The sequence below is a fragment of the Carassius gibelio genome, chromosome B5 (genome assembly GCF_023724105.1).
Source record: "Carassius gibelio isolate Cgi1373 ecotype wild population from Czech Republic chromosome B5, carGib1.2-hapl.c, whole genome shotgun sequence".
Classification (NCBI taxonomy): domain Eukaryota; kingdom Metazoa; phylum Chordata; class Actinopteri; order Cypriniformes; family Cyprinidae; genus Carassius; species Carassius gibelio.
In genome coordinates, this window is record NC_068400.1 from 37,356,141 (window position 1) to 37,381,740 (window position 25,600).

General features: G+C 36.2%; 1 protein-coding gene across 3 annotated transcripts in view; it reads right to left on the reverse strand.

Moving 5' to 3' along the window:
• Positions 1-25,600, reverse strand: part of trpm3 (transient receptor potential cation channel, subfamily M, member 3) — a 92,078-nt gene that overhangs the window by 31,996 nt on the left and 34,482 nt on the right. For all 3 annotated transcript variants that reach the window (XM_052557412.1, XM_052557411.1, XM_052557410.1), the window contains exons 2-7: positions 14,894-14,973; positions 14,090-14,291; positions 13,264-13,477; positions 12,919-13,043; positions 11,014-11,185; positions 661-835 (exon numbers count right to left, since the gene is read on the reverse strand). In XM_052557412.1, the coding sequence (XP_052413372.1) occupies positions 661-835; positions 11,014-11,185; positions 12,919-13,043; positions 13,264-13,477; positions 14,090-14,291; positions 14,894-14,973 (968 nt within the window). The remainder of the gene's footprint in view (positions 1-660; positions 836-11,013; positions 11,186-12,918; positions 13,044-13,263; positions 13,478-14,089; positions 14,292-14,893; positions 14,974-25,600) is intronic.

A 25,600-nucleotide genomic window follows, 5' to 3' on the forward strand; every position in this document is an offset into this window, starting at 1 on the left:
ACAACTTTTATTATTTTTTATTTTTATTTTTATGAAATGTCTAAAATAAATAAATGAATAAAATGTTTCTAAATTCTCTATAAATATCTATGCTACCCTTAATTCTGAAGAGAAAATGTCTTGGAGATCCTTGAAACGAGAAGAGCAGCTAAATAGCTCAGCAGTAACCTCACGATATACTGCAAATGTCATAGGTTGGCCTTTTTGTATATTTTCAAAAATATTTTGTCTCTGTTTAAATGTTTTAAAGTAACTGTAAAAAAATAAAATAAAAATAAATAAAAATAAATAAATAAATATATATATATATATATATAAATAAATAAATATATATATATATATATATATATATATATATAAAATCATTGGGTATAAATCAATAGTTCCAAATTCTATAAACATTTATATATATATATAATTGAGTAGTTCATTAGTTCAGTTTAGTTAATTAGAAAAAACAATGATTGAATTCAGAGTTGGTAGTTTTGGTTTATGTCTTAGAAGTGCTTATGGAGAAAATAAATGGGGAAAAAACTATTGAAAAAGTGGGTGCTTACTGTTGTGCTCTATTCTGTGCGACAGTTCAATCTTCATCTATATGTAAATGAAAAATCATATCTTCTTTTACTGTTACAGTGGAGAGAGATAAAGCTCACATACCCGCCCTCCTCTGAATATTTATGCCCAAAGGCCAGGATGTCAGAGGCACGACCGCTGCCGTCACACACCACCACGGGCACAGGAGGAGTGTCTCTCAGGTACTCAAGCACGATAGAGATCACATTAGGACCCCCCTCCACTATCAGAGCCACCACTGGAACACCCTGTCCAATCCCTGCGGAGAAAACAGACACATGAGCGAGAAAGGGTGTATGTGTGCGACCGCGGGGCTGCTTGTTACAAGGAAAACCAATCAAAAAGATTAAAGATGAAGTGTGCGCTTCTTCTCCTCTCCCAGTTTAATGTGCAGATACAACTTAAGGTAAGCAATTCATATAGTGTAAACACTGTGCTTATGTGGAGCTTTGTTTGTTTGAGCAGTCTGATATTTGAGTCTGACTTAACCAGTGGTGAGCATTTTACATAATACCTATAATAAGCTATTTACAAGGACTTTATAGGTTTGAAGACAAGCAGAGTGGAAAGAGCAAAAGGGGTGCTGGAAAAAACAATTATTACACACTTCACATTTAAAGGGTTAGTTCACCCAAAAATGAAAATTCTGTTTTCATTTATTCAGCATTATGGCTACGTTCATACTGCAGGCTGAAACAACCCATTTCCGATTTTTTTGCCCCTATGCGACCTGTATCTGATCTTTTCATGACAGTCTGAACGACACAGATCAGATCTTTTCAAATGTGACCCAGGCCACTTTGGTATGTGGTCCTGAATCCGATATGTATCCGATCTTTTGAAATGTGACCTCCGTCTGAACGGCCAGGCCACATGTATCTGACCCGTACATTATTGATACGCTACAAACGTCATAATTCTGCGTTGAAGTAGGCGGGAACGAGAAGAGCCACTCACATCAGTATCCCACCACTCCTGCCTGTGACTCCACACCCATAAGTTTCTCTGTACCGACGTTGCTAACACTGCTCCACAAAACGCCATGGCCAAAAACCTTGCTCTCCTCCTTCTTTTTAATTTTCTTCTTAAAACGAGAAGATTGTAATTGTGCTGGCTCCGTTGGGAAAATAATTTTAATATTGCAAAAAGAGCTCTGCTGTTGACTACACTGTTGTTGACATCCATGTTTAATGTTAGCTACTTCTGCAAACAACGAGTGACGTCGTTCACCGTTGAGTACTCTTCTGCGCATGGGGGTCACTTCTGGGTCATTTCACGTTCACACAGGAGATCACAAAAGGTCGCATTTAATTGGAAATGTGAACGGCCTTGCAAAAAAATCAAATTTAAAAAAAAAATCAGAATTGAGCATTAAGCCCTGCAGTGTGAACGTAGCCTATGTTGTTCCAAACCTTTGACTTAATTTTTTTTTCCCTGTGGAACACAACAGAAGTTATTGTGAAGAATATTTCAGCTGTTTTTGTTCTTGTAATGTAATCTAGCAGGGTCTTTCATTTCGGGGGTCTTTCAATTTGCATGAACTAAAGGTAAAGGAAAAGCATGTAAAATAAAAGTTAGAGTCATTTCAGCATTCAGAGGAACAGATTATTCTGCTGAAAGGCTGATGTGATTGACCATTTAGACATCCCTATCATAACCCAATTTGTGTCTGTCAACATAACACCCGACATCCACTTAACCACAATGAAGAGAACATATTTCTCATGAGACACTCCACAGAAAGAGAAAGTGCTTCCATTTTCTAATGCAAAACAGCAGAGCATCGTGATGCATCTGTTCTTCACAAGATGACGCATTCTCGTGCCTACTATTTTAGCATCAAAATACGGTTGCTGCCCATTAAATTACATAACTTTTCAATTTTAAACTTAAATCAAACAGACTTATTGCATGAAATTATGAGTTATAAAGAATATTTATGCCACAGCATTTACACTCTGCTTACACATGAAATAAACTCTCCCATTGGTGATGCTGTAAATGATAAGAACAGTGTCTCAGGTCAGGCAGGGATTGTTGGTGAGGGGAGTGAACGACCAGCGCTGTCTTCCACCCACAACACCAAGACTGAGGGGAGACCCTTGAGAAAGGCACCGAACCCCCAGGTGCCACAGCATTGGCTGCGCACTGCTCCGGGTGTGTGTTCACTACTGTTTGTGTTCACTTGCATGGGTTGAATTCCAAGTATGGGTCACCATAGTTGGCCACTCCTCGCCATTACCTCACTTCACCTTCACCTGAAACTGTTCTTGCCATAATTTCAGAGTACACAGTGTTTTAAGAGCACATTGAAACACAAATTTTATTCTGCTGTGTAAGTACACACTGAACAATCAGATTGTTTCTGCATTCATTAATCAGCTGCAATCTTCAGCTCTTGGTTTAATTAACAGGTGTGCATGCAGTGGGAGAGGACCTGTGAGAGAGCAGCTGAACTACTTCTGCACTCTGACTCTTTCCTACTACCTGAGTACAAGTTATGATGTTGTGACTATAATTCAAAAAGCATGTTGCACTAAGATCCTTCTACCATTGCTTAAATTATGCAAAGTGAGATAAAGAAAGATGGAAGGAGGGAAACGAAAGAAAGAGAGCGAGAGACAGAGAGGTACACCAGATCCACATGTGCTGTCATCATTGTGCCTAAAATGGGTACAGTTACATAAAGTGTCTATTTTTAGTAGCACACTGACTTCAAAGGGAACTGCTGCTCAGCTGGTGTAGAAATCAGAAACAGTGGGATTTACTTCTTCACTCCAAACCTCGTCCTCCCACTGGTATCGCCCCACGTCTCTTGTTTTCTCTCTTTATCATTTTCTGTTTTATTGAGGCAATATTTATTGATCATGAGCCTTTCTGCCATGATATTTATGGGCTTCCAGGAATGCTCGGTTCGGTTGTTTCCTCTAACACACACACACACACACGGTTCGGTTGTTTCCTCTAACACACACACACACACACACACACACACACAGGCAGTTTGCTCACATTCAGCATGGCTAGCACTCTGTCTAGACTCTTATGTTACAACAGGATAAGACATATGTTATTCATCTGCCATCTATTTATGTCCTCAAATTTTAAAAGTTATGGACAAGATCTTTTTAAAAATGCTTTATGATATACAATATCTTTCATGATGTTTCTTAGTCATACTATTCACTACATGGCATTTTAAACCATGAATTTATGTATTTGTACAGCACTTCTTGGCATTTTTATTCTAGCAACCTAGTGTTAATATATTCTGTGATACTCCTGCTGTAAACACCAGCTCAGACCATGCAGCATGGATTGCGATGCTGGTCCAGGCTGGTTTATGTTGGCTTGATGGTGGTCTAACTAGTGGACTAATATAGTCATGTTGTTTGCCAGAACAGCGCTGGCCATCTTTATTGGGATGTGCCCGGAGCCAAATATCTGATTCAGAACAACACAAATAAAGACTTCAAAGACCAGTGAGAGCAATTCCTTTGAAAATCAAAGTGAACACCTGCACAGTAAACAGTCACATTGTTGTCATTATATTAAAATTCAAATTTTCTTTAGTTTAAGTTAAAATTTTCTAAATGAAAAGTTTTGTTAATATCAAGGTTCAAGCCCCACCCACATCTCAATACAGGTAGAGAATGCAGAAACAGATCAATTAGTCAGTGCAACACATACAGTCTTCATTCCACAGCCCTAATATTTATGATGATACTGGTTGTCCAAGAATATATTTTAAACCAGTTTAAAAAGCCTGGTGGGAAAACCAATATCCAAAACATAACATATACTAGTCTTTTCAGCTGGGATACATTGTAACCACAGGCACTAAAGCAGATGCTAGGACAAGTTCATTGGGGGACAAAAGTAATATGGGCCAAAGGTTTCCAATTTAGGTGTGAAGACCAATAAACCATGCTGTCACAAGTCTCAAAGAGAGAGAGAAAGAGCAGTCTGAAGAGAAAATTAAAAGATTATAAAGCAGATGAGTGTTTTCTTGTGCTATTTCATTATAATCTCATTCAAACCTAACCTTTCTTTCCAGCAAGCCTCAGCAAGTTCCAAAGAGCCTTTGAAAACAATCTAGGTGGGCAGGGGTGACAGTGTTTGTTCTAACAGCTAATATCTTCATCTGCCAACTACATCGGTGGCCAGAGAAAGTAAACAACTCAAAGGAAAGTCCGTTTTTGAATCTCAGTACAGTCATTTGCCATTTAATCAGAGAATGTCAGATGTGTACCCAGCAGCAAGTCACATGACTTCTTAAAGCTTCTATTAAGATTATCAAAAAGGCCATCTATTAAAAAAGAAGGAATAATAGAGTTTGTTATCTCTCATTAAGATCAGATCCATTCAGAAGCATGATGATGATGATGCTGGAAATAACTGGAGGGTTTTAGTAGTTAAACACAAACAAAACGACATAAAAGACTGTAAACAAGATTTTAAAAGTTAGACTTGTTTAGTTCTGCAACGATCCCCCTGCCAAGCACTTGATGGTTCTGGTGCTATCTTTCAGAAACCCACAGTGATGAGTCCTGCGGCTCCAGTGAACTCCATAACCTCTTCACATTTACCAGTTGACCTATGGCACCACCACGAGAGGACGGCAGGCCCAGCATTAATAGAACACAAGCCCCTGTGCTCCGGGAGAGGAGGTGAGGGTGTTACGGAGACAGGGACGGGTTGATTTGTATGCCCCATGCCAAGCATGTAGATGGAAGATGGAAAAAACAGACAGTTCATTCTGTCACTCTCAATCTATTTCATTTACACCTTGTGTGAACAATCGTATCCCTTGCCTGGCAATGACAAATGCGCTTCATTTATTTATTCAAGAGATTAAACACAACAGCTAGACACAAGATCCATGTCCAAAACTGGAATGATGTGTTATTGTGAATATAACTGCCAAACAAACAATGATCAAGAACTCAAAGTGAGGAAAAAAAAAACATTGTGTTGATTTGGTGCAGAGTTTTCAATCCTTCCACAGCTCCAGTAACTGAAAATACTCACATTACAAGCTTGTTAGACTGTATATCATCACAGTCCTTGCAGCACAGAAAATGTCAGGCAGAGTATAATGCCAAAAAATTTCAAGCATTTGAAAATGAGAATGCTATCATTATTTACTCACCCTCATGTCAATCATGTTGAATAATGACTTAAATATCAAAGTGTTTGTGACACAAATATCTATTTGGCTTTAGAAGGCTTTATGCTCACCAAGGCTGCACTGGATCAAAATAATAATTGTGGACTATTATTACAATCCAATATATCTGTTTTCTATTTTAATTTATTTAAAAATAATTACTTAATTAATTTATTCCTGTGATGGCAAAGCTGATCACACGATGCTTCAGAAAACATTCTAACGTGCCCTATTTACTGCTCAAGAAATATTATTATTATTATTTTTATCATCATCATCAATACTGAACACAGTTGTGCTGCTTAATATTTTTGTGGAAATTGTGATATTATTAAATTGTGAACAGTATTAATATCTTTACTGTCACTTTTGATCAGCTGTATTCCTCCTTTGCTGAATAAAAGTCTTTCTTTCTTTTAAAAAAAAAAACAAAAACGTACTGACCCAAACTTTTGAATGCAAGTTATGGATCAAAACATGTTTTTTCAAAGAATATTCTAGATTTATAAAAGTTTGTGGCATTGACAGACAATATTTTTCATTCGTCCTTTAGTTGGTAAAAACATATTATTTTTTTTTATAAATAAAGTGATGCACGATGAAAAGGACATTTTTTTTTTTTTTGTAAAAGCAATAACATTAATTATTCAGTTTAAAAAGTTTATTTTATCTCTGCTATTGTTTAAATAGTCATTTTGTAGTGAGATTATGTTTTTTGAGGATGAATCTCTGGTTATGCATTATTGATATAATTCTTGTGAGCGGATTTTACTTTATGTAAACAGTTTCTATGAAAAGGTTAGTAATTGAGCTTAATACACTCAGGCTAAAAGTTACTGTAGATTTTTACACTAGTTATATATTTTCTGTATACTTGCCCCACAGGGACTTGCATTACAAGCGCAACGGGCTTTTGTACATGCATTTTCCTGTTTTTACAGACGGGTTGAAAATATCTTGTGCAAATCAAAAAGATTTGTATCAACAGCTTCCTGGAATTTTTCTTTAAGAAGTTAAGCACTCAATCATATAAACCTTTAAGAGGGTGGGAAAAAACTCGCTCAGCACCCTTCCTGTCTGGTCAATACAGCAGCTACTGCTCCATTATGCTAATGTGATGAGACCCGCAGAGACCAGCAGCATGGAATAAAATCCAGAAATAAACCACCAAAGTAAAAAGACCAGCTCATCATCTCATCACTTGGAGACCCAGTTAGTGCAAGGGAAAGCTAAAACAGGTTTCTAGGCTAGAAACACCATCGGCCACACGTGACTTTTAATCAGGGTGTGCATATGATTGACTAAAGTGTTGAATAAAAGGTGAAATTCATTCAAAATTAATAAAAAAAATGGAGAATATTAATTTACATGTTCATGAAATTATGGCTATGCACTCGAAGGGAAAAATTCATCAGGGTGATGATGCATCAATCAATATATTATTAAGGTAAATAGCTGAAAATTAAGTTCTTATAGAATACATTTTTTATAATTGTATATTTTATATTTTTTAGATAAGGGATAAGGTGATTTTATTAAATGCATCTATTTATATATATATATATATATATATATATATATATATATATATATATATATATATAGAAAAAATTAAAGGCATCAAATGTAAAATATTAACTCCTAATCAATAAAATCCCAGTCAAAGAGATGCACCTGAATTGCATTTAACATTTTATGTATCCACTATGAGTTATATATTTTATATACATTTTTTAATTCAAGAGATGATATTATAGCCTACAGGTTATGCTGAATAATGGAGAAGCTTGAAATATATCTAATTCCCAGAATTCTGAAATAACTCTGAGTGGGGTTTCTTAAAGCAACGATCTTCAACTTTTAAAATTAAAATCTGCAAGAACCAGCCTGCAAGATGGAGAATGGTGTGTATGGTTTGCGTATTTCTACTTTATTTGCATAAATCCTTGAGCTAATCAGTAGCTGAATTAGTTGCTATACCAATAAACAACACCACCACAAATCATTATTACTGAATTCATCCATGTTCAGTAGTCTGCAATTTCTCAACATCCATCTTAAATCACAATGGATGCATTATTCTATTCCCCATGTGAACTGGGGATTAACGGCTGATTCCAATCAAACTGCACCTAATTGTGCACAACTGAATTGATTCTCACATCCCATCTTATCCTGCAAGGAATTCTTCATTGCAACCTGTGTACGCTAGTCTTTCCTTCATCTGTGAAACACTTAAAAAGCCCTCCTCATTAGCCCAACAACAGCAAGCGCAGCACTGTAATTCATTTTAATCCAGTACAACAGCAGTGCTTGTCAGACTGTGAATATGTAAGCCGGCCTGCAGCCTGCAGCAATTCTTCCAAAACAAAGAGATTTGATTCCATGTTTGAGGGTCTCTGTAGCTCTGTGAGCCTCATGGTGATGGCTCAGAGTGTTATTGATGTTCTTCTAGTGTTAGAAAGGACAGGTAATAAAATAAAGAAATGAGCTCTGCCCAAAGCCAGAGCAAACACCACCATCACACAGCTGATGCAACAGAGAGAGAGCTGCAGGCTGAGATACGCTCAGATATATGAAGCTCCTGTCACGAGTGTGATGTCAGAGTAAACTGGTCTTATCGCAGTCTGAATATGTGTTGTGAATGTGTCTGGGGATGATTTAATTAGCTTAAACATGTTTCATCTGTTCGACATACAGGGCTCAAACATGTTTGAAGTCTGAAATTTCCACTTGCTAGAGGGTTGGATGTGTTTTCTCCAAGAGGAGATTTTGCCTGTTTAAATGTCAAGACATTTCCCGCTTTAAATGCTGATTATTTCCAGTGATCCGTTTACATGCAGCTTCCTATGGATGAATCACCGTGCGTGAGGCTGGTGTCATTTTTGATGTGAATGATGACGCCTGAGCGTCCCTTTGACTTCCCAGCCCCCTCTATTACTCCAGGCATAGGATGACAAAGGGAAGTCCACAGGTCACATGACAAGGGAGGCAGGTCAAACTCTGGCTCACTTCCTGTTGACACTGCGACTGTACAGGTGCGTTCCATTCGACAGGGTCCCTACGCAGTGTTCACTGCTCCCTACTCCCTGAGCACGGTATATCAGTTGAAGTGGACTTCACTGACAATAACCGCTCATTTGGAATGCACTGCAAACCTCATCAAAGAAAGTCACCGATGGGGTCGCGCAGATTATGATATAAATATATAAGACTACATTCATATTTTAATTTTTATTTACAATCACATTTAAAATATGTACACTATACAATAAAAAAATCATTGAGTACTATATAATGAAAAACGTATGTTTATTATAAACTTTAATTGACAATTGCTGCTATTACTTCACTATTAACAGAATTGAAGCCCTGCTGTCATGCAGATATGAAAATAAACTTTTATTTGGTTAACTGTATAGCCTATATGTGTTTTTAATAAATGGTCATATAATTGCATAGCGGTCTTGTGCGCCTTCTTCCCGCACACAGCCGTATAGTAAACACTGAGGTAAATAAAGTAAAATAAAGAAAAATGGCAGAGCTTCGTCTGCTTCTAGTCACTTTTACATTTTCACATTCACATTTTCATACCTTTTTACAATCCGTAATGAATATAAATGAAGACAGCGAAGACGGCCGTCCTGACTGGTGATGACGTGCTGCGCGCAATGATAGTTGGGGGATAATAGCTCTCCACTTCCTGTGAAGTGATGTATCGATGTTCCCTTATTCCCTGTGCCGTGTGCAGTGCCCTTCGAACTGAACATGTTCGCTCTCTTCGGATTGGAATCTCACTTAAAATGGCGGAATACCCTGTGAAGTCCACTACGCAGTACACTTACGGTCGAACGGAACGCACCTTATGTGTCAGGTTTATGACATGGCTCATTTGATGCTGAGGAAAAGTGTTACTGTGTAATAAACTGGATAAAACTGGATTGCTTGAAAGACAAAAACCCTGCAAAAATATGATTAAATAACTCTCTGAGTGATCATTCAAATAAAAAATGAACTTGTTTATCAGTAACTGATGTAATGTGTAAATCCAGTGGCCTCTGAATAATTTTAGCCACCTGACTAATAACTGGTCTTTGCTTGAATGTCCACAAAACTGAAAGACTTTCTGAATATATATACACTGTAAGTGGTTGGACATTTCAGAAAGGAACATATAAAAGATGAAAAACAATAATTAGGGAGAATCAATAAATTATGAGTAATTTATTGCTATTGAATGAATAATATGTAATCATGTAATCAATTTAAAAAAAGTAACAGTAGTCTGATTCTGAGTATTCTAAAATGTAATTTTAATCTAATTAAAATTACTTCATTTCTGAAATCTGATTATGTAATCCAGATTACATGTCACTATATTTACTATAATTTGGTTTAATAGCTCCCTGCATTTCTGCCACAATCCAGTTTAACCAGTTGCTTTATGTGCTGAAACATTCTCATGCTGTGATTAACTCATTTTTATTCTTTTCAGTTTTTATTTTACGCTTTCTATGTAATGTGAATTAGGCTCAATAACAATTATGCCTTATTCACACAACTCAACACTATTAGCCTGCTATAATTAATGTTGCATTATTATTGCCAAGGAAAGCAAGCCTAAACAGCAATTTAATTTCAAAGAGATGTTTCTATACATTTCCCTTTGATAATGACAGCATTTCTCAAATGACAGCTAATGTTATGTTATAATCGAGCATATATACAAGCGCAAGAGAGAAATTTTATGACAGCTAATCAAAGTATGCATGAGTAGGCCATAAGCAGTCTGTGTATAAATGCACTTTTCAATGACCCTAAATGATCCACATGAGAACAAACACAACAGGGGCATTCTTTTTTGAGTGTGTTCGAGATTTACTGCATTTTCATTGGCCCTAATCCGAATGTGCTTCTTCAGCTGACGTGTATTTGATATATTTATGCGAGTAAATGGACTGTATGGATATTATCTGGCAGAGTGGGGTTGAAGAGGGCTTTGTGCTCTCAGTGCAGTCAACTCTGAATCAACTCGTGTAGCATTTTGACGTTGAGCCACAAACTGATCTGTGCATCTCTGAAAGGAATCTATAGAGAAACTCCTCTGTGGGCTTTTGAAGATCAGCACAACAGAACCTAGAAATAGTGACTGAGGATATTAGACTATTATAACCTCTCTTTAAAAGAATTTAAAAGCACTATTGAATTTGCAGTTTGGAGTAATCACATTAACATTAGCATCTCTAATTATCCGCATATGTACTCACGTGTGTTGATCTTTTGTAGAGAGATGTGCTTCTCTAGCTGTCTGCGCAGTTTGACTTCTGCTCCGTACTTTCCGGTGGTGCCATTATCAGCCAAAATGAAGTGGGAGTGTAGGCTGTTGAGTACCGTTAGTTTACTAAGAGGGTTAGACATCGTCTGATATGGCCGGACCACCTGAATAAAAGTAAAAAGATGCTGATCGGGGATGTTCAGGACAAGAAAAATGAAACAAAGGTGAAAGTGCTACAAAAAGCGCATTCAGTAATCATGGATCGGCAGATAAAAAATAAAAAAATAAAAGCACTGAAACTCTACAAGTTTGTATAAAACCTGACGGTTCTGTTCTCCAGCATGATTTGAGAATGACCCAGAGAATAGTCTGTATAAAGAGTCATGCTCTCAGTTTTACTTATTTGATCAGCAACCTAGAAATAGAAATGCCACAACATTGTGTTTAAAACATTGACCAGACCAGACCAGACTAGAGAGGGGTGGGGGTGAGTGGGGTCTCGGAAGCGAGAGAGAAAGAGCCAAAATCGTGTATGAATGAGGGGGATAGAAATCAGTGGTTATAAATAAAGAATGATTATATCCCTGTGTCTCAGTTGTGCACAAGTCCCCAGAGACACATGGACAAGCTGAGGTGAAACTGAGTAGATGTGTGTAGTGGCTCACATATAAATTATTTATAGATTTCAACATGACACAGAATTCATGCAGAGACAACATGAAAATCATTCCATTGTGATCTGGAGAATCACTCTCGTAAATAAGGAATTCAATGAATATATCCAGGGTGCGATTTGCGGGGTGATGCGTGGGATTTCCCCCTTTCTGGTCAATGTATCCCTGCCTCTGCTTAATTATTTTTATCCCCGGTGATCAGTGCTACTACACTAGTGGCGAGACAGATTACAAAACTTATCACGGATCCGTGGTTTGATTAAAGTCAATTTTATTTTAAAATGCACTACTTTTGCTGGCTCATCCTCTCTGTATTCACCACTCTGCAGACTTGCTCAATGTCCCGCCCATGGCGCTATATGATTGGTTACACCTCACGAGTAATAGCCTATCAACACTTGCGAGATGGTTGAAGCCGGTCCGCTGCGCAGTGGAGTTGCCAACTTGGCCACTTTGTCGCTAGATTAATCGACTTTTTTTCCAAAATAGCGACTTGCGACTATTTTGGATAATCATTTTTTAGTCTCTGAGACTCTCTGGTGCTGGCGCACGAGCGCGAGGTCTCTCTTTCCCAGCGCGAGCCTCTCTCATTGTCTCTCTCTGCATCTGCTGTGTTCAGCAAGCACAGAGAGGAGCACCACTTTCAGGTAAAAAAATATATATATTCTGTTGCTTCTAACTCTATTTTACAAGCAAGTATAGCCGACATCAGTCACAGCACAACCACTGACTTTATCATATGTGTATTTGATTTCATTAGTGCAGATTAATGTTAGAGAGCTGGTTATGTAGTCTTAATGGACCGCGTTTCAGTCATTAATTCCATTGTCTGACAACAGAAACATTAAAATATAGTAATAAAAACAGTTTTATTGAGAATTAAATTAAATGGTTAAATTAAATTGCAGTATGTGAGCATAGGAAGGCAATACAATACTACGCACTTAAGTCACAAATATGCTAATTAGCGCATGACGTCATCTAATTAATGTTCTCATTATTTATTTTTATGAATTAACATTTTTCAAAACACCCCCCCCCCCTCTGTTTTTTTCACAAATTGCACCCTGAATATATCAATTTGAATATATCATTACTTAACAAAACTAAATTTTGTAAAATATGCCCTGACATGAACCAAACAAGGTCTTATTGGTCATTTAGAAAAATAAACTATACTAAAAGAGCTCTAGTAATTAAATAGCAACAGTCAAGTCACTTACATCTTTGCCCACCAGGTCTTCCTGGTTCTCTACAATCCCCCAGGGGGCAATACCGATAGTACAGATCTTCCCTCTCGATTTAGAAGCGTGGTCTTTTAGAGCATCACCAACATGCCTTATGACTCCTGGGGTGGCAGAAGGGAGTATAATGGAAGAGATAACAGATTCTCAATGTGAGAGATACAGTTTCACACAATGCATCAAGGACACTGTGATAGCACACAGTTAGACTTGATCTTCTGTAAAAGTTTAGATAGCATCAGCCTTCATTAGGTTTGCTCAACCTCTTAATAAGAGTAATCTAATTAGAATCTTAATTAAACTGAAAAAAAGATGAATACACACCAGTATTAACTCCTCCAGTGAAGATCCAGGCCCCAGTGGTCATGGCTGCCTTGATGAGACCCTTGCCGAAGACTTGCTTGAGTTTGGGCTGCAGCTCGAAGTTCTGAAGTCCTCCGTGAACAGAGATGAGCAGTTTGGGAAGCTCCAGTTGCCACTCCTTTGTCATCAGATGCAGCAGTAAGTCTGGCTTAGTGTCATAAGACACTCGTACATACTTACAAAACAAAAACAAAATTATCTTGAGACATTCTTTAAGAGAACACATCTAAGATGTTGCAATATAGTTTGGAGTTTAAAAGAAGTATTTAATGTTTAACAAGGCTTTGTTTTAATCAAAAATACAGGGAAGAAGTAATATTGTGAGCTATAATTACAACTTATTTTGATATATAATAAAATGTCATTTATTCCTGTGATGGTAAAGCTGGATTTTCTGCAGTAGCAGCATTTGGGACAGGCTTTGGAATCAATCAAAATAAAGTCAGATTTGCTCTTCCTTTTATACACTTTTATACACTTGTGTAATGTTAAATAAAAGCCAAATGTCTGGTATGCACTGTCCACTTATTATTATCCAATACATTTCCAATGAATAAAATCAGTTTGCACCCTACATTTTGTCTTACTGCACATCATCTAATATGTCATACATCACTTTATAATATTTCAAAGCTTGCATGATCTATAGATATTAATAAATGCCTCATAGAATTAATTTAATTCTAAAAGGGTTCATGAATATTTTATCAGAGTTCAAATATTATAATATTTTGTAGAGTTATCATCGGAATCATACGGTTGTTAATAAGAGATTGAATAGCTGTACCATTGCTTTGTTGGAATGTCCACCTCCCTGGAACTCAATGGTTCCAAAGGCGTCAGTGGGACTGAGCTGGGTGTGCTTGCTGATGGACCACTTCTCTGACAAGCCGTCATTCTTTGGCACACGCTCCGACTTCTCATTCTGATTGGATGAGATGCTGGGGGGCAGGCCAACATGTTGACCAATTAGACGGCCACAACAGCACCTGCAACAGAAGACACAGCCATTGTGAAATTAAGTGAATGCCCCTTAAATCAGAAGTCAAGGCAGTCAACAAGTGTTCTACACTCTTAAAAAAAACATTACCAGCCATGGAAACTTTTAATTACACAAAAGGTTCTTTATCATAGAAAAAGGACCTTTAGATTGTTTAAATGTTCTTCACACTAAGAAATCACCGTTCTTTAAAGAACTGTTCACTGAAAGGTTTTTGGGAAACCAAAACTTGTTCTTTTATGGAATCGCTGTGAAAACCCCCTTTTGAAATGTCTGTTTTTAAGAGTGTAAAATAGACATTATTTGAGGATTTCAAGTTTTATAAAAGCTTTGAGATTTGCATTTCAGTGCCAGATTACAGTAAAACTAACAAATTCTTAAAATTTGTATGTAAAAGAGGCAAGCTATCTTTTATAAGTGTCTAGTTCCACATTCAGTGTGACTATCTTTAGATTCTCTAACAGATTTAAACAAGTCCACACTAATGAATAATAATTTATCTTTCATTAATAGTACAAACACATTTAGTAACACCTAATGTGATTAAAATGCATATTTTGCAAAGACTACAGCAGCAGTGGTGCTACTCACCTATGGGGGTCTTTGGTGCTTACAATAATGTGCACACATTCTCTCTTGCTGAAAGCTCTCTCTATCCATGATTTCTGTGCCTGGGGAAAAACACAACAGGTGTAAGTTGCAGAAATCACTAGAGGTAGAAATGTCAGCTTCATACATCCACTTAAGAGACCAGTAAATCCCAAACCAGAAATAACCAAAGTACACATTAGACCAGTCATCTTTATACAATGCGGCACCAGGAAGTAGTGCTTTATCATACTCTAGTCCTTTTTTTAACAGAATTACCTATTCAACAATTGTTCACCAATCAGAGCTTTATGAACTGGTCCCTTGGTTTATGTTTCACTTTTTAAATATTTTAAGTAAATTATCATTAAGTATTATTGGCACCTTTTTAAAGTCACTGATATTATTATTTTATTGTTCTATTCTTGTCAGTGCTTTGTCATGTGTAATGATACTTTAGCAATACTATGAGTAACATGCCATTAAGGACTTTTTTCTTAAACTTTTCACTATTCAGGGGTATTACAGGTCCAGCATTTACCAAATTAACACACTGTCTGTTTGCTTGCTTTATTTCAACACAACAGCAGCACCATCTGTGAACGCACCTCAAAAGCAGTGAGTGGTTACACAGGCACTTACCCCATAACCAGATTTCCTACGGTCCACCATTACTCTTATGAAAAGCTAGCCTGAGGCAGAGAGGGAGGTGATACCGTGGTTTCGTTTTAACTGGGAAAACACCATGAATGTGCATCACTGACCACCCACATTCACACATCGTTACGCCAACATGAACATGGATAATGTCGATCTGACTGAACTCAATGCATTCTGACAGAACTGCTGTGAGAACAGTTCTCTGCTCTGGAGTAGGTCAAAAGCAATGCATTAACCTTTTCTGTTTGAGGTCTAAGAGACCCTAAGGCCATTTTAATTGCTCAAAAAACATACTTAACATTTAACAATTGGATTAATGGTTCCCAGGCCGTTCTAATCTCATGAAAAATAATCAACTAAATTGGAATGTTGCATTACTTATTTTCAAAGATCAGTTCCAGAGATCTCAGTAATCACACATGAACAAATATGGGATGTGTTAACATCAAAGCATAAAAACAACAACAACAACAAAAACATATACCAATAGTATTAACTTGTCCTTTTTAAAAAAAAATGGCATTACAAAATTATAAACAAGTATTTAAAAACAATATAAAAATAAGTACCGTATGTAAATTTTTTTAATTTGTAAATTACACTGAGATTACACTTAAATAAATATTTTGAAACAATACATGAGCATTAGATAAATGTAAAAATAGGCAGTATCAAGCGTGCAAAATTATATGCAATATAGACATATATAGATAAATAGTGGCGATATTTCACGTATCTCTAATAAATGCAACAATTTTTCACGTTAATATTCACTCATTGGAACCAATAAAGTGTCAAACTGACCACAAACAATAAATACTGCATAAAATACATATTACAAAAATAAACAGAAAAGTTACATTTTCAATAATATCTGCTACTGGGTTTGATTAGTCAGAGGATGTTATTTTGAGTGATTGAGATAGTTTTTATTAATACTTTACATTAGTTTTTATTTTTATAGTCTCTATTTTCATTTCAGTTACAATTTTTGTAATTTTTTCAATGTCTATTTCTTTTTAAATATGTTTAGTTTTTAATGCATTAAGTTAAACTACATAAAATTAAGAAATATATATATTTTAATTAATGTATATTTTATTTAAAGTGAAATTTTAGTTTGGTTTTGATTTTAGCATATAACAACCCTATAATAGTCCTGGTCAGAGGAAAGGAAAGGAATTTAAAGGAACAATAAAGGTTCATTGCAAAATTCCTATTATTTCCATACATACAGCATTGGGGTCTCTTAATAAAACCCAATGTTAACAACACACAATCAAAAGAACATAAGGGTTAATAGAGCCAAATGTGCTAATATTAGTTTTCAAGCAAAAGAGAGAATAAAATAGTTCGGGAAGTACCAGCCAAATTATATCAAACCCATCTGGGATCCCCAGGCGTGATACCTCAGTAATTCTGCTTAGATGTGAAGAACCTAATCGGTTTAGTCTCTAGTGTATTCCTGTGTGTGTTTTTAATGTGATAACCAGGGAAGCTATATAATATATCATAAAACTCAGCATACATTCAAAACAATTATTAGTTAAAGAGACCTCATAAACTTCTTCTCATACACTTGTTTTCTCTTTCTCATCTTGTTTGTGAGTGCTGACATGATTCGCAGGGATCTCCAGTCACAGCAGAGAGCTGCCAAAACCTTGTGGTGTAATTAAGATTTGTCCTCAGGATTTGCCCCCTGAGAATCAAAGAACAGCTTTGCTCCTTGTTGGAAATATCTCACCGTCTATAGGGGATCTGTGCCAACAGGTATTGTTATGGAGAATTTGGGCATGTAGACAACAAAAACCCAAAGGAAAAATAAATAAATAAATGAATAAAATAAAACAAAAACTGGGACATCGGATAACATTAAATTCTCAAACTATTATTTGGTAAAAAACAAAGGTTGGAAATCATTTTATTTTATTTATTATAATTATTTTGCAGTAGATTCAAATGTTCCAGAAGCTAAATGGTCCATCAAGTTTAGTGCTATTTTTTTTAAATATATGACTTTAAAATTACCATTTTAAATGACTTGCATTAACTTTAATTTTTAAAACATTATTTTAAATAATTAAAATGTATTCATTTTTTATAAACATATTTTTCTAATTTTAATAACAATAAAGAATATTGAATTATTAGAAATTACCTGCTCTTTTCCTTCATCTTCATAACTAAATCCAGATGTCAGAAACCCATCATTTTGCAATCCAAATATTCACAGTTTTACTGTAGCTTCTGTTCTGTTGAAAGGCTGGGGACTTTAGAGGCCAAACATGCATGCTCATGGCCTTGTTATCAGAACTCGAATGTGTCGGACTGCAGGATTAATCTCTTCTGAAAGACTCACAGACGAAAAAAAAAAAAAAATGTTGGGACGTCCCTCTCAAATCCTGTTCTGCTAACCCCTACAATAACAAACTCCCTACAGGGGCAACCAGATGGGAAAATCCATGTTTCCTTTTCTCATAATCGTACACGCACTGTGACACATTCAAACACACTTTTCTTTAGCATTGTTGTCTAGAAATTCTCGGTATTTCTGACTCAAACCACAGTTGTGGCTATTGTCTGTCCCATCACCCCAGGGCCTGTCAGAATCAGCACACACTTCTGCGCATCAGCAGAATCCTCACAATCACTGAATTATGTGGGGGAGGATCAAAGTATCGCACGGTCGAATGGAGAGTCACAATGGCCGTCATCTTCTTTTTTTGACATATGGTAATTAAAACAGCCCTGCCGAAATTACATAACACCCCCACCGTATTTACTGAAATAATGCACACACAAACACACACACCACCACAGTGCTGATACACCACCTGTCACCCGAGTGAAAAGGTGTCAGTCTGAGCAAAGCAGTCAAGACAGATGGAATCCTCTAAGCTGTCCATCAGGTTTCTCCTCTCAGTTGAGGAGCTCGAAAACTGACAGGACGGAAACCTGTGGTGAGGGTGAGACCCCAGATATGTGCTATATAAGCTCATTTTAGCACAGCATGTATAAAAAGAACATTTTACATTGGTAGTTCAGAAGGCAATGGACACAATGGCATAAATTACCCCTTATTTACACACTGCATGTGTATGTGGTGCATTATGGCTCTGAAAAAGTTTTGTTCTGTTAACTACCTGTTGTCAACTCACACCATTGCCAACTCACAAGGTTAATATTGCACTTTGTACTTTTGCTGAAAAATAAATGTACTTTCAGCAAAAGTACAAAGTAAAATATATATATATATATTTATAAATTATACAGATAGATAGATCCAGACCAACTGCGGGATCAGTGCATTGCTCAAGGGCACTTCAGCCATGGGTATTGAGGGTGGAAGAACGCCCTTCATTTACAACAGTGCAGTTAAACTAAAAGTACAAAGCCAAAATAAAATCAACATTAACAACACCTAAATAAGAGCGCATGCATTTTAACCTGCATCTGGCTGATAGATCAGGCATAATTTATCTGTCAATCAGATGCATTTAAAATCACTTTTTCAGTGTGTGTGCTTTGGATGTGTGTGCACATGGGCAAAGAAACAAGATGTATGACCATCTATGTATGACCTGACAATTTATTAATATCCAAAACAAGACGTGAACATTACCGAGCGCTAAACACCTTCATGAAGTGCATGTTTCATTCATACTCGAATCTGGAGGGTGCTCTCGCACAGAAAGTCCAAACCAGCTCAGTAGAAGTTATAACTTATGACATGCAGGAAATTACTAATATGGACAAAAGCATCCCACTATTGCTGTAGCTAAACAAGAGGGAAAGACCCTGGACAAGAGCCACAATTTTGTGCAAGTTGTGTCAAGCCAAACTAAAATTTGTGGAAATGCAACAAATATGAGAAACCATATTACAGAATATGCTTAAGTCTGTATTAATTTACTACAAGTATGCTGCTACATGCACATGTTTCATTTCCCGTTGGTTCTTAATAACCTTGTTGCTGACTTGCCAAATCACTTACAATTTTTCATTAATGAAATCTTGGAAGTAAATTCATTATGGGTCATTCCAGATACTCTGCTGTAATAGTCAGTAAGAAAAAGAAAATCTGTATTAAAACAAAAGATGAATTGATAATTGTTTTATCATCGCATTGCAGCCGTCAAATCATGGGTGATCTATCAGCCAGATGCAGGTAAAAATATTTATTTCAGTGTTGTTAATGTTTGGGATATTTTAGCTTTTTACATTTAGTTTAACTGCACTGTTAAAGAGTTAGATTTTTGCCATTCAACTGTGTGCATGTATTTTATGTATATATTTTATATTATACTGGGTTAAATAAACAACCTAATTTGCTGGGTAAAACTAACCCAAAATGTGTTCTATTTTATACTTACATAGCCCTTGGGTTAAAATAACCTAAATTGTGTTGTTTTAAACACAGTGTTTTTTAGAATGTTCATCAAGTTTTGATCATATAAATGTACATAACTCCTTTAAGGAATCCTAACTATCTTGCTCGACTGTTTCTTAAAAAGCCGACAACTGTCAATGGTAATGCATGTCTCCAGTATCCACCATTGCATTGCCCTGACGCCTACTGAGGTGTTGGGATCTTAATAAAGACACTCCACTGAGAGTTCGTTGTAGATTAGAGCTTCATTTCCCCACTGTTTAGCCTAATTAAAACCTCTGCAGATTAGTTAAAGACTGTTTTTACAGGGGCATTGCAGGATAGAGTATTGGCAACACCTATAGCATCACAGAAGAGCTCTCCATGGGTATATGAGAGAGCAGTGCTTTTGGACAGAGAATAGAGAGAGCCACTTAAGGTTAAGCGGTGTAAGATTAATCATTTAATTTGAGGATAATTGGCATCAGCATTCCCCATGTGAACAGAAGCTATATTTCAAGGTAATGTTCAGTATGCCAGTGATCTTTGCAAAAATAAATGACACACTGGCAAGCTACATATGCATCATAGATCGACTAATATAGTAAATAATTGAGTCATCACTGTTCATAAAATATCAATCTAGAAACAGTACCATTCGAAACGCAAAAAGCATTAAATGATTTGGAACACTATCTATGAAGCCTGTCTTAAAAATACATTATAAGGGTATTCTTAAGACTTTATAATGAATGTATAATGGATTCTAAAAAAATAAAACGTGTAATATGTTATATTGATTCATTAATAATCATAACAACAATTATAATATATCATAATACTTAAGTATTTGTGGTCATAAGTTTAAGAGTATGATTATTTATAACACAATGAACACCATATTAAATCTAATTCATTTACAGTATAATGGACTGTATCATATCTTGACATTGTTTAAGATCTGCACAGTATCTTACTACAGCTTGTGAGTGGTTAAATGTTGAGTGTAATTTGAGTGTTTCTGAGGAGCTAATATTAATTAATTGATGTGAGCTTAATACTCCAACTCCAAAAAAATGCAATGTTTTATATGCTTACATTTTATTTTGATGGTCCCCTTAATCAATCTACTATAAGTAACATTGCAACTACATGCCAACTAACTCTCATTAGAGTATTAATATGCTCAAGAATGGTAGTTGACATACTTGCAAAGACACTTATAGTCCGTTTATCTGTTGGTTGACCATCAAAATAAAGTGTTAGCACACAATTAACAGAAGCAGACATACTAATACTCTAACGACCGCTCGTTGATGTAGTCGCAGTTATTTATCAACAGCTGTCTAAAGAGTACCTTCAACATAATCAAACTAATATTACAATCAAAATAGTTCAAAGCAAATGTATTATATTACACATTCATCTGATCTGATATCTGATCGTATGGCTATTTGAGATAATTTATTATTTTTATTATTACTACTTATAACCGCTTTAAGTAAAGTAGCATAAGAAAAATGGCAAGATATGAGACTTATAATACATTATAACTATGTGAAATATATTCCATTGTAAAAGTGGATGCAATGTGTTCATTGTGTTATAAATCATCACACTCTTAAAAGCTAAAACCACAAATAAGTAAATGTTATAATATATTAAAACTGTTCTCATGAATATTCATGAGTTTGTTATAAGTTTTTTTAATAATGCATTATGCATTCATTCTAATGCCTTAAGAACACCCTTATTATGTACTGTATTATAAATAAGGGCTTCATAGAAAGTGTAACCAATGTTTTTGAGCTGCACTTATTCAATCAAAAATACAGTAAAAACAGTAATATTATAAAAACAATTATTAAATTTTTTAAGAATTCAGTTTTCTGTTTAAATGTTAAAATGTATTTTATTTCTGCAATGGCAAAGCTGATTTTTCAGCATCTTAACTCCATTCTTGATGTCACATGATCCTTCAGAAATCATTCTAACATACTGATTTGGTGCTCAATAAGCATTTCTTATTATTATCGAGGTTGAAAACAGTGTTGCCTAATATTTTTTTCCCCCAGGAATCTCTGGTTAATACACTGTTCAAGAGTATGTAATTTATTAGAAATATATAGACCTTCTGTAACACTGTAAATGTCTTTATTGTCCCTAACAATATAATGCATAGCTGCTGGATTTTTTTAGTATTCATCAGAACTAAAAAAATCTTACAGACACCAAACAGTAGTGTATGTTTAACTTAAGTTATATATAATGCAAATCCACCAGGAAAAAAAATTCTTTAGGGAACTTTAGCTCAGATGTACCTTATATTCCATTTATGAAGTTCCATAAAAGATGACGATTCTCACACACGTTGTACAGCCACTGTATTTGACATGTGTATCCCTCCCTGGCTAATAGGCCTGAGTTTAGTATGGATGAGATCATGACAATCTTCTTCAAGCACTGAAATACCTGTAAATGGATTTTGGAGCCTCTGTAGAGGACAGATCAAGACGTTTTCACAGGAAAAAAAGAGAAGGCACAAGGAATCGCTTTTCCATTCCATTAGTTCTGGAATCAGCTGAAAGCTTTTAGCAACTGCAAGGTCACCTAGAGGTAACATGAATTTACTCAGAAGGTTCATTGCTGAAATTTGCATAAGAAACTAATTGCTTGATCACTATTATCAGATGCATGTGTACACAGATTCCTTCCCCCATACAAATACCCTATATGAACACACATAAGATGACTTTCCATGTTTAATTTCATGAGTTTGATGCATACTTGGAAAATTCAAAAACCAGAGGTAAAGACTATTGATGTATTTGTCCCTTCTGATACTGCTACTTTTGCGCAGCAGAGTTCAGAAAAACTGCTGGTGAACATCATGGCTATGGTAGTCCACCAGACAAGCATCAAACTTGCATTAATCAGTAGAAAACAGCTTGGACCAGCATGGTGAAACTGGTTAAAACCACTTTCAAACAGTTTCTGATCCATAATATTGTGAAAAAGACTTTACAAGCACAACTGGCTACATAAACAAACAATCATTCTCTCTTTCAAACACACACTCAATATCTGCCTCTATAATCTACTCACTTTCTACACAGTTCTCCCCTGTTCCTTTCCTTTCCAGCATCCTGTGGCTTAGCTGCTCATTTTGGCATGAAAACTAGCAGGGAATCAGGCCAACCCTGAGAGGTCTGTGTGTACATGTGTGTGTCTATGATATGTGTATGTAATAAACCCAGCATTAGTGACTGACCTAAATGGTTTGTTTGTGGTCATCTGGTCGTTTCAAAACATTTAATCTTTGCAGAGTTAGAAAAGAAAGGTAATGCTTAGAGTTACATCTGATAAAATGCACATTAACATTCTTTTGCTTGGGTTGAACACAATTTTTTGCTTAATTGGAGCAGCAGCTACGCTCATTTTTCTCTCTTTCCTTCTCGGTTTCTTCCTAACTAGGAATCACACAAGCTTCAGTCTGAATCCAGTTCTTACAAAGACCTGAGATGCCCGAAAACCTGAGAAGAGATGATGCCAACTCCTCAAAAGACCTCAGGTGATGCCAACCCTTAGACAACATACAAAACTTCCAAATTTTGCTACAAGTTTGAGCACAACATATAATCATTGCTGCTAATAGTGTTCACTGTCTGTTTGATTACGTTAATATCTAACTGCTTGATTTTTACAATACATTTCTGCCATATTGTAGCTCAAGTGGTAGAGCATTGTGCTATGAAGCGCAATGTTGGGGGTTCGATTCCCCGGGAACAAATGATTGGTAAAAATTGATAGCCTGAATGCACTGTAAGTCGCTTTGGATAAAAGTGTCTGTTAAATGCATAAATTTAATTTAATTTTTTATTTAATATGAACATCAACTTAAAATGTTAAAGTGACATTCAGCCAAGTATGGTGACCCATACTCAGAATTTGTGCTCTGCATTTAACCCATCTGAAGTGCTCACACACAGAGCAGTGAACACACACACGGAGCAGTGGGCAGCCATTTAGCAGTTGGGGGTTCAATGCCTTGCTCAAGGGCACCTAAGTGGTGGTATTGAAGGTACATGCACTCCCCCCACCTACAATTCCTGCCAGCCCGAGACTCGAACTCACAACCTTTCGATTGCGAGTCCGAGTTGCTAACCGTCAGGCCACGACTTCCCTAGCCACTACTGATTACTACACTAGCTATTACTACATATAGTATATTGTAATGTAGAAACTTACATTTTCTGTAAAGCTGCTTTACAACGATTTGCATCGTGAAAAGCACTTTACAAATAAAATTGAATTGAATTAAATTAAATACAGGATATTAATAAAAATTAGAAGTGAAGGAAACACAAGAAAATTATTAAAGCACAGAACAGAAATGAGATTCCAATCTAGATAAATCATTCAAAACTGTGTGGGAAAAATCAGAACTTTTATCAAAAGTGGTCAAAATACATCCCAGAGCATCTTTACATGTATTTTCAGTGATTACGATATTTAAAAAAAGCGAAGCATTTTAATGTCTTACATGTCTATAGATACTATTCACAGACCAATGCCAATGAATGAACATATTTCACATCACATATGCCTTTAAAAAAAAAAAGTAATTCTTTGCTTATTTTTAATGTTTTGCCATAACACCCAAGTATGTTTCATTTCAAAGCATTAAGAAGCTCTAAACATTTATTTATGGATGCGCTCACGTTCCACAACCACAGCAATGCTCTGAAGCCAATTCAATCAGCATTCCATTTCATACGTACAGGCTCTCCTGGCTCACAAATAAGTGCTGTATTACTTGAGAAACCCCAGCAACCTCTACCAAACAAAGGCTAACTAACATAAGCTGGTATAAAATCCTGCTAGTTCCTGAGAAATGCAAATCCCTGTAGGCAGAATAGGATTAGCCTGTATAAAATAATGACCATAACTTGGCAGACTCCTTTCATGCAATAATAGAAGAATGTCACAGGATATGGAGGGAAAGGTAGATAAAGAAAAAGAAGTTACAGACTATGAGCAAATGTGTGTATAAAAAGCTACTCAGTGTGTGTGTTGTGCAGGGAAAGTGATAGGCACACATAAGCAGTAATTGAGTGACTAAAGCAGGGAGACAGAGCTTGTTTTAGCAACGTCGAGGACAATCCATCTGTAGACCTGCAGAATAAGCATGGGCTCTGTTTCCCATAGGCCTCCCCGGTCCCAGAATGCGCCACCTCAACCATCTCATAATCACTTTTGGCATGACCATTCTGCCTCTCTGCAATGACTACATGAGGACCTAATTCTCCCTGCCTATCCCAGACAGAGATGGAGAGAGAGAACAGCTACACTTCAGTGCTGCCATTATCGCAGCATTGCTACAAAATGATAAGTGTTACAGTAAATGAAGGTTGTCAGAAACGCTCTCTTCTTGGCAGAAAGATGAAATATAATGTTTCAGCAGAGGACAGATTGGCAAAGCCGTATGACGGGATCTAAGTCGACCAAAATGTAGAACATTGTTTAGCCTAGCAGGAAAAGATGATTGATGATTACAGCATATGGTGTTGTTTGAGTAGACCTATTTTTATAAAACACACATACTGAGTTTTTACTATATTATATGACATTTGCTTGGACTGTTAGAGATGTTTTTGCTTGAAATGCATGTTGCTCCAGTC